Source organism: Cucurbita maxima, unplaced genomic scaffold, assembly GCF_002738345.1.
Source record: "Cucurbita maxima cultivar Rimu unplaced genomic scaffold, Cmax_1.0 Cma_Scf00003, whole genome shotgun sequence".
NCBI lineage: Eukaryota > Viridiplantae > Streptophyta > Magnoliopsida > Cucurbitales > Cucurbitaceae > Cucurbita > Cucurbita maxima.
In genome coordinates this window covers 2,150,005-2,160,655 of record NW_019272019.1, presented here as the reverse complement: position 1 = coordinate 2,160,655, position 10,651 = coordinate 2,150,005, and the positions used below count along the sequence as shown (strand labels likewise).

Below are 10,651 nucleotides of genomic sequence, written 5' to 3'. Positions count from 1 at the left end.
AAAAAAAAAAAAAAAAAAAAAAAAAAAAAAAAAAAAAAAAAAAAAAAAAAAAAAAAAAAAAAAAAAAAAAAAAAAAAAAAAAAAAAAAAAAAAAAAAATATATATATATATATATATATATATATATATATATATATATATAATATTTATATATTTATAAATATTGGAGATATTAATGAATTTTTTTTAAAATTTAAAGATATTTTTGAAATATAATGATATTTTAATAATGGAGAAAAAAGAAAAAAAAAAATCACATTTATGTTGAATTATATATTTTATTTTTTGGTAAAAAAATAATAATAAGTAAGAAAGTGATTTTTGAAGGGTAAGTGGCAGCTGTCGGGACCCATGTGGTCCTATCGAAATGCGCGTTTTTTCAGCTGACTCGAAAACCAATCATGGATCGCCACGTAATCATTTGCCAGTTTGGTTGTGCTCAGCTTGTGGTCCCCACTCCCTAGCTGTCTCCCACGTAGAATCGATGTACAAGAGCCCACCACAAATTTCCCAGCTCAGGTCCGGCTTTCGGCTTTTCTCCCCTACCTCATCCGAGCCTCCTTTACAGTCATCGTTAAAATTAAAATATTTGTAACTTTAATTATGATCTACAAAATTATAAAATATAACCATATATATATATATATACATATATATATATATATACATATATATATATATATATATATATATATATATATCTATTTATTTATTTATTGTTATTTTTTTAATTATTTTTATTTATCTTTTAATTATTCTTATGGTCTGTTCAAATTGTTTAGTGAATTTTTTATGGTTTGATTTTATATTTTAAAAAATTACCTTCTAAAAACTATTTTAAGGAAAAATGTATTTTTTTTTAAATATAACAATAAATTCAGGTCGATTAGATTCAATAAATCTAACAAACGGCTCAGATTGAGCCGAGCTGGCTAAAAGCAAGCCGACTTGACTAATTATTATTATTTTTTTTTTCCATTTTCGACGTGGGAACTAGCAATCAAAAAACAAGCACCGGCTTGTTTTAATTATAATTAATTTTGTATAATTATAATTATAATTATATATTTTTAAAAAAATTATTAAATCACCACAAAAAATATAAAAATGTCATCTTCCCAAAGCTCTTCTGCAGAAACCTCTCTCTCTCTCTAAGTTTCATATTCGCTAATCCAGTGATCTCCGGCGTTCTTCTTCCGATCAACAGCTGAAGATTTGGTGGCGGTGGCGTCCTGAAGTTCACCTGAGCTCCGATGAGTTGCTGGAATAAATTTCCGGCGATGTGTTCTTCTTCTCGTACTTTCCTTCTTCTGTTTCCTCTGGTTCTTCACTCGTTCGTCGCGCTGGTATTTGCTCAGGGATCTAATAACACCTCGCCATGGCAGACTTTGAGTGGTGAGTTTAGAGTTCGTTTTTCTATATAGGAAATTGAATGTAGTCAGAAGTCGGAAATGGCTTGGTGAAGTTGATTTCAGCTTGTTTAGCTTTTTGTAAATGACTTCGAATTTGAACTAGGGGATTTGGAGATTTTTTTTCTTTTTTTCTAGTGCATTTCATTAGGTTATTGCCTGCTGTTTGATATCTGAGTTTGAATTTGTGTTTGGTTCTGCTTTTGCAGGAGATCCTCCATTTGTTGTGGCTCGTGGTGGGTTTTCAGGGCTGTTTCCTGATTCGAGTGGATTTGCTTACAGTTTTGCAGTTATGGTTAGTGTTCCTGATGTGATCTTATGGTGCGATGTGCAATTAACTAAAGATGGAGTTGGAATTTGTTTCCCGGATCTGAGTTTTAACAATGCTACTGACGCTAAGGGGGTTTTGGGGGAAAACCGCAGCAGTGTGTATCTTGTTAATGGAGTACCTACTAAGGGATTGTTTACGGTCGATTTCAATGCGGAAGAACTGGCAAATGTTTCTCGTAAGTTCATATTATCAACACCACTTTTCTCATTGAGCTTCATTTCTTCTCTCTCTCCTTATATTCATCTCTATCAATTATCGTGATCAAGCTGTTTGCTGAAAAGCTCAGGAAAATTTGTGCGTGTCAAGTATGGTCATCTGTTGTTGCGATCTTTTCTGTAAAATTTGGCTCTCCGTTTAGGCATTGCATGTCGCTGTTTGACATAATTAACAAAATCTAGTGGATTTCTACCTTTTAATTTCAGCATTTAAAATTTTATAACGAGGGTTCTGTTTTGTTCATATTTGATATTTCTACATGTAACGTTTTTCCAAATTTCTCTCGGGTGACCGAGGGAACTGCACTTTGAAACGGTTTCCCCCTTTTATTTCAAGTTCAACAATTGAAAATTTATTCTAACCTGAATTACTTTCTATTTTCATTTATTACAATGGGTGAACATAGATTCTTTATAAAGAAAATCGTTCTCGGATGATGATTGCATGTAGAAAACAACTTCAACATTGTACTTAGCCATGCCCGTTAATTGATTTTTGTTTTCTCTTAATTCTTCATCAAAGTCGACCCATTGTTTACTGCGATAATGGAATGTTATGGAAAATTGCCTGACATTTCGACTTAACTGGGCAGTTACTCAAGGTATCTTTTCTCGGACGAACAGGTTTGATGGCAATCGGTTTGTTATTCTCACTCCTGAAGATGTGGTTAACCAGTTCAAGCCACCAGGTTTTTGGCTGAATGTTCAGGTAATTGTATTGAATTTTACATGCTCAAGCACTAATGTTCCTTCTGTTGAGGATTGTTGGTATGGAGTCCCACTTTGGCTAATCAAGGGGTTGATCATGAGTTTATAAGTAAGGAAATACTTATAAACTTAGCCATGTCAATAGAATCCTCAAATGTTGAACAAAAAAGTTGGGAACCTTGAAAGTGTAGCCAAAAGTGACTCTAGTGTCGAACAAAGGGTCTACTTTGTTCGAGGGCTCCAGAGAAAAGAGTTGAGCCTTAAGGGGAGGCTGTTTGAGGGCTCCATAGGCCTCAGGGGAGGCTCTATGGTGTACTTTGTTCGAGGGGAGGATTGTTGGTAGGGAGTCCCACATCAGCTAATTAAGGGGTTGATCATGAGTTTATAAGTAAGGAATACATCTCCATTGGAATAAGGCCTTTTGGGGAAGCCCAAAGCAAAGCCATGAGAGCTTAAGCTCAAAGTAGACAATATCATACCATTGTGGAGAGTCGTGGTTCCTAACCCCTTCATTTTTGCAGAAATTGTGAGGCTTTACTTTCTATAGTCTAACTCATCCCCTTTATTCTTTTTGCAGCATGATGCATTCTTCACACAACGAAACTTGAGCATGAGGAACTTTGTCCTTTCTGTATCCAGACGCATCAGTGTTAACTACATATCATCACCAGAGGTGGGATTTCTTAGAAGCATAGCATCGAGATTTAATCCCCGCACAACGAAGTTGATCCTTCGGGTTTTACAACCAACTGATATTGAGATTACCACCAATCAGACATATCAATCTCTCTTACGCAATCTCACCTTTATCAAGACATTTGCTTCTGGAATTCTTGTTCCTAAGACTTATATATTGCCCATTAAGGATGGCTATATACAATCTGAAACCTCTCTTGTTTCTGACGCTCATAAAGCAAATCTGGAAATTTTTGCATCAGAGTTCTATAGTGACCTTCCACTAAGCTACAACTACAGTTATGATCCTGTTACTGAATACCTGTCTTACATCGACAATGGTAAATTTTCAGTTGATGGTGTGCTCACTGATTTCCCTATCAGTCCATCGTCAGCTATTGGTAAGTCATCATATTCCAGCTCATATATATTATGTACATGAGGGATAATTTATAATCACATATAAAATTTTGAGAAAATTGAAAAAACCACCCCTGAATTACAGGAATTGGTGATCATTCAATCTGATCAATCATCACGAACTTGTGAATTCTTACTGTTAAGCCCTTTAATATTTCAAAATGCATAGATTTCACTATAATGATTATTTCAATCTAACGCTGAAATTGTAGGATTGTTACAATTTAACCCAATCTTATTTTGACTGTATAAAATTGAAAACTATACTATAAACTACTAAAAATTTTGGTTTTCCAATTGAAGTAAAGAACTTTGGTTTGAATGTATACTCCGAGAGTCGATTGGAAAATGGTCAAATCTTATAGATCTCTTGCTATTTTATTTTTATATTTTAACCATGAGGGTAGAATTATTTCCCATTTATCTTCTTCTATCATATCGTTTTGGGAGGAAATAAATGGTTGAAATTAGCTAGAAAGTTCATTTTGTACGTTGGAGTGTCCTTTGTTATCAATGGGAGTTCTTGGTAATGGTTTATATTAGTTCTAGTTAGCCAACTTTTGATTTTTAACCATCAGCTAATCAATTGAATTCCATAGAAGATTTGTTCTTCCATTCTTCACTTTATATGAATGTATATATAACCGTTTAATCACACTCGACAACCTAAACAATATAAGTACTTCAGAATTTTAACTCGGTGTTTTTCTGCTTCATTTGATTAACATTGAAATTTCATCGAAATGACGATCTTTTCTCTGATGTTCCAGACTGTTTTGCTCATTTGGATAAGAATGCCAAAAGTCAAGGTAAGCCAGAGTTATAATAGTAGTTTTCCCTGACAATCTCGGAATTAATTTCATGCTAGACGGGATTGAATGATGGTTTAACTAAAGATCTTCTAACATTAATTTTGATATATATTTTTTCTCCTTTTCCAGCTAAACCTTTGGTTATTTCAAAATTTGGAGCTAGTGGAGACTTTCCTGGTTGCACAGATTTGGCGTATTCCAAGGCTATTTCTGATGGCGTTGATGTGCTTGACTGTCCAGTTCAAATGTCAAAAGACGGAATACCATTTTGCATGAGCTCAATTAATCTCATCGAGAGCACAACAATATCTCAAACATCATTCACTACTCTTTCTAAAAAAATTCCTGAAATTAGTCCTAACGACGGAATCTTTGCTTTTGACTTAACATGGGAAGAGATTCATGGCCTGACCCGTAAGTGGAGTTGGTTTTCAATTTTAGATACTTGTTCATAACTAAGCATATCCCTTGCAGCATGTCTACATTTTCATTTCTCGGCTTAGATACTACAACTGGAATAATTTTGTCTAGACAGACTAATATGGTCATGGTCTTAATGAGTTGCTTTTTACCTTACATTTGAAATGAAATAGAATAACATGTTTTGAGTGATATGTTCGTGAATACTGGATTGCCAGAAGCTTTCTTTTAGCTAAGTTTTGAACATTTCGAGGAATTGAATTTAAGATGTTGGGTAAAATGTGTAGAAAAAGTTCACAATTCTTTAAGAAGAGATAGCAGAAATTGTAGTCACAGCTCTTGTGATAGTATAATCTGGCATGGAATTTCTCAGTATATGATTGTTGAGTGCAATTGAGCAAATACAGGAAGAATAGAGTTTTTCGAGGGCTCGAGATATCTTTGAGTGGGGTTTGGTTCTTTGTCAAATTCTATGTGTTCTTTGTAGTTTGCCTCCCTCCGTTTATAGGCTCTCGTTTTATATGCCGTTGTATTCTTCATTTCTTCTCGATAAAAGTTTGGTTATTCATCAAAAAAAAAAAATAAACAAACAAACTGTTGAGTGCAATTATGATTTATAGATTGATAACTTGGGTATCAGAGAGAGTAGGCTATCCTTTCTCTGCAGTAGAACATATCCAGTCTCTACGATTCCATTAGTAGTCTCTACGATATCATCTCATCTGCATTGAGTATGGATCATCTGATAGCTTTTGTAGAAACAATGGTACAAGTGTTAGCTTGAAATGCTTTTGTTTTGCAAGAACTAAGATGAAATGCCAATATTCTTACCATTTATTCTCAACTGCAGCGTCAATATTGAGCCCTTCGTCGAAGTTCACGTTGTTCCGAAACCCGAAGTCCCGAAACAGTGGGGAATTCTTAACGCTACCTGATTTCTTGGACTTGGCAAAGAATTCCAGCACTCTTTCTGGTGTCTTGATCCACATTGAGGTTAGAGTTATTTTTGTCATAATTAAATACAACATGTTTAAGATCCTTGATATATGAATGTGAAATCATTTGATATTAATAATAACCTGCTCTGCACGCTAAGTTCTGGGGAACATAAAATAGATTGTGCTGGTGGATGACTAGGTTGTGCCAAGGAATGAACACTATCCTGTGAGGTGCAATGTGGGGAACTAACCTTTTGGATAACTTCCTAGCCTAAGAAATATGTGATCTGCTATTTGTTGTCTACAAGTTCGATATTAACTACAAGTCCAATATGTGCTCTAACTTTTGTCATGTTTAAAATCACTCTAAAACAAACTTTAATATTCAAAATCCATTTTAATTGTAAAATCAAATATTAAATTGATTTTGAATGATTAAAGACATGTTTGGTGTACAAAATTACTTCCGAACATGCCTTACTACCATATTATCATTGCTTTTAATAGCTGTGGAGAAACATTCTCAGATCTCTGCTTTACCAATCGTCATTTACTGTCTTTAGAAGAAGACGCCTTTGATATTTGATACTTGGGGTGATAATCCTGCTTCATGTCTTCTTGTTAGCACTCAGATATAGTGTTTATAGACAGCATTTCTTTGACTACGATATGGGCTTTAGAAGCTTCTATAACGATCATGCTATCAAAACATGGAAGTTCTTGTGCTATTTATTTCAATTGATGATATCTTGTGATTTGTTCTCAGAATGCAGCTTACCTTGCTAAGGCGCAGGGTTTAAGTGTAATTGATGCGGTCATTGATTCCTTGAGCAAAACTGGTTATGATAATCAGACAGCACAGAAAGTATTGATTCAATCTCCAAGTAGCTCTGTTCTAATCAAATTTAAACAGGAAAAGAAAAAATACGAGCTTGTTTACAAAGTCGACGAGTCAATTAGTGATGTGCTCAATTCTACTGTTGTGGACATTAAGAGTTTTGCCAACTCTGTGACTGTCAGCAAAACCTCTGTCTTACCTGTAAATGAGCAATTTCTCATTGGACCTACAGATGTTGTGACGAAGCTGCAATCACTTAATCTCTCTGTATATGTGGAAACCTTCAGCAATGAATTTGTCTCTCAAGCATGGGATTTCTTCTCAGATGCAACAGTAGAGATCAACTCATTTGTTATGGGATCCGGCATTGATGGAGTCATCACTGACTTTCCAAAGACATCTGCTAGATATAAAAGTAAGAATCTTCCTTCCAGTAGTCTAGATTAATATGTTTTCATCAATGGTGGTAATGATAATCCTATTGCTGCTCTCTGAAAAATTGTACTTGTTGCCTAGCTGAAATAATTTTAATCACGTCTAAAGTTAGTAGGATTTCTCTTCTAACACTCATGGATTGACTGTTTTACAACCAAAAGTGTTTCGGTTGAGGATTGTTGGGAGGGAGTCTATATTAACTGGCTAATTAAGGAGATGATCATGAGTTTATTAGTAAGGAATATGTCTCCATTGATATGAGGCCATTTTGGGGAAACCAAAAGTAAAGTCATGAGAGCTTATGCTCAAAGTGGATAATATCATACCATTATAGAGGTCCATGGTTTCTAACATTGTATCAGAGCCATGCTCTTAACTTAGCCATGTCGAACAAAGAAGTTGTGAGTCTTGAATGTGTAGTTAAAAGTGACTCAAGTGTCGAATAAAGAGTGTACTTGTTCAAGGGCTCCAGAGCAGGAGTCGAGCCTGAATTAAGTGGAGGCTATTTGAGGGCTCCATAGGCTTGAGGGGAAGCTTTATGGTGTACTTTCTTCGAGGGGAGAATTGTTGAGGATTGTTGGGAGGGAGTCCACATTGCCTAATTAAGGAGATGATTATGGATTTATAAGTAAGGAATAAATCTCTATTGGTACGAAACATTTTGGGGAAACCAAATACAAAGTCATGAAAGTTTAGGCTCAAAGTGAACAATATTATACCATTGTGGAGAGTTGTAATTTCTAACGAGACATACGTTCATATATATGTTCCTTTAGTTCTCAGGTGATCATTTTGGCATATAAAAGAGTATTTTTTTAGTACCGTCATTTTGATTCCTTTTTCCGAGCCAGGTCATTGATTTAGTTCTCTCAAACTAAATGCAGAGAACCGGTGTTTAACAATGAAAGTAGCACCAAGTTACATGAGCCCTGTCCAGCCTGGTAGCTTGATGCAGCTTATTACTGCAGACTACCAGCCTCCAAAGGAACGTCCAAGCCCGATTTTAGATGACAATGACGTAGCCGAGCCACCATTGCCTCCGGTTTCGAAGAAAGCCCCAGGACCTGCTGTGGATGATGGCTCTACAGCAAAACCTCCAACGTCCAAACCCAATGGACAACCCAAGCTTGGAGCTGGAACAGGCTTCTTGCTCTTGAACCTTGCCATACTCTGCCTTTCTCTTCTTCCATTCTGAGAAAGACAGCAGCGCATGCTCGGGTTCGTTTCGACTGTAAATTTCGTACCGTTGTTGCCGTTCTAGAATCGAACTTTGGTAGTCCAAATTCTTTTCATGATTTGGTATTTAATTCTTTGAACTTTGCTGTCTGTAGGTATCTTTATTTCTTGTTTCCCACGTTAAAAACATCCATTCTTGAGAGGAGGGTACATTCATGATGATGGATAGAGTATCTATCTATCTATCTTTGTAACCAAATCTTCCACTATTTTGCTCTTCTTGACTGTGTTGTCACTTGTAAGTTATGTTTATGATTATTTTCTTTGTTGTGTTCATCCAAATTGCTTTAACCTCTCCACTTCAGCTCTCTAGATCAAATTATTAATATTTAGAATTTCAAAACCCAAATAGAAACTTAATTTGAATTCTAAGACTAATTTTAATCAATTTTGGTAAAAGTAACACGACCCGCCACGTAAAATTTAGCTTCACTCGGTAATAATTCTATTTTTTCAGAAAAAGAAATGCTCGTTTCCTTGCAAGTTCAAAGTATCTTTCTTCGGTATTTGTAACGGTCAAATCTACCACTAACAGATATTATCTTCTTGATTTTCCCTTCCATACTTTCCTTCAACGTTTTTAAAACGCATGCTACAGAAAGGTTTCCACACCCTTATAAAAGTTGTTTCGTTCTCCTTCCAACAAATGTGGGATTCTCACAATCCACCCTATTTGGGGTCCAGTGTCCTCACCGACACTCGTTTTTTTCTCCAATCGATGTGGGGACCTCACCAAATTCACTCCCCTTTGGGTCCCATCCTTACTGGCATGTCGCCTCGTGTCTATCCCCTTTCGGGGAACAACCTCCTCGCTGACACATTGTCCAGTGTCTGGCTCTGATACCATTTGTAACGCCCTAAGTCCACCGCTAGTAGATATTGTTCTCTTTGGGCTTTCCCTTTCAGACTTTCCTTCAACGTTTTTAAAACGCCTTTTCTAGGTAAAGGTTTTCACACCCTTAGAAAGGGTGTTTCATTCTCCTTCCCAACCAATGTGAGATTTTCACATTATCTATAGAATTTTCATACCAAATTTGAAATCAAAAACAAATTTTTAACTTTCAAAAGATCTATTTTTTCTTTTTAGTTCTATATAACAGAAAACTAAAAATAAATAGTCATCAAATAAATCTAAATCGAATCGATATCATATGTTCAGAGAAACTAATATCATTGGTCGGTGCAAACAAAGTCTTACATTGATTAAGAAAACGAGAGATTCATGGGATATAAGTAAGAATGAATATCTTCACTGATACGAGACCTTTTAGTATTGAAAAGTACTGTCCCGAAAATTCCCGTCTTTCGAAGATGAAAATTATCATTCCATTTTAAATTTGATTAAAGGGAACTTTCCTATGAATTGCCAAGGAGAAAAAAAGTGGAAAGATGGGACCCAACAAGTAGGGCATAAAGGTGTGAAAATGAAATTCATCATAAATTAATTTTGTGGTCAAAATATAGTTATGACTTATGATTCTAAACTTTAATGCATACTTTTAATTAATTTGAATGAGTAAATGAATGAATTAGTTGCTTTACTGAATTCAATCGAATCAAGCTATGATCGTAGCCAGGGATGATGGCTAAGCAGAAAGAAAGATTTCCGCCTTTCGTCCAACTCGGCAGCATTCATGAGTCCTGTTTGGAGAAGAATCAACCGAATAGCTAATAGCATAGTTCAAGATCATTCTTGTTCATTAGATTCTCCCTTTATTCTTGGCCCCATATTATGGAAGTGCGTCCGGAGGTTCACTGAAGAAATGATTTGAGATTGTAGCTCAATCAGTTAATCTTTCAGTTCTTCAAAACGGATTCAATTTCTTCTCGTTCTGGAAATTGACATCTCAGAAAAGAGATTGAACAGGAGAAAGGAAAGAAAGATCAGCAAAGTATAGTGTCTCCCCTGCCCAGAATTATTTGATTATTTCGACACAAGAACAAGAGAGTTCAATCCGTCCTATTCTCTGATTCTTTTTCTTTCATTCTCGTCAGGTTCAGGTTCAGGATTTCATTCATTTAGCATTCCAATCCTATCTCAAGGGCAGGGGATAGAGTCAAACAAAGATGAAGAGGCAAAGCCACAAGCGAGATCGAGTTCAATCAGTTAAAGAAAAGGAGAAAAAATCAATAGGTGAAGGATTGAATGAATTTAGCTTTACCTCGTGAAGAAATTTCCGTCAAGGAATAGAGCTGTTCTTCAAGTTTATCAAT

The 10,651-nt window shown here is 35.4% G+C and overlaps 1 protein-coding gene across 1 annotated transcript; it reads left to right on the top strand.

Moving 5' to 3' along the window:
- The first annotated feature begins 1,119 nt into the window (after positions 1-1,119).
- Positions 1,120-8,713, top strand: LOC111477325 (glycerophosphodiester phosphodiesterase GDPDL4). The gene is made up of 9 exons (XM_023121402.1): positions 1,120-1,395; positions 1,619-1,915; positions 2,549-2,664; positions 3,241-3,739; positions 4,529-4,567; positions 4,700-4,984; positions 5,841-5,983; positions 6,695-7,181; positions 8,086-8,713. Exons 1-9 carry the CDS (start codon positions 1,254-1,256, stop codon positions 8,394-8,396), a joined length of 2,319 nt encoding a protein of 772 aa, XP_022977170.1. The 5' UTR covers positions 1,120-1,253; the 3' UTR covers positions 8,397-8,713.
- The last annotated feature ends 1,938 nt before the right edge of the window (positions 8,714-10,651 follow it).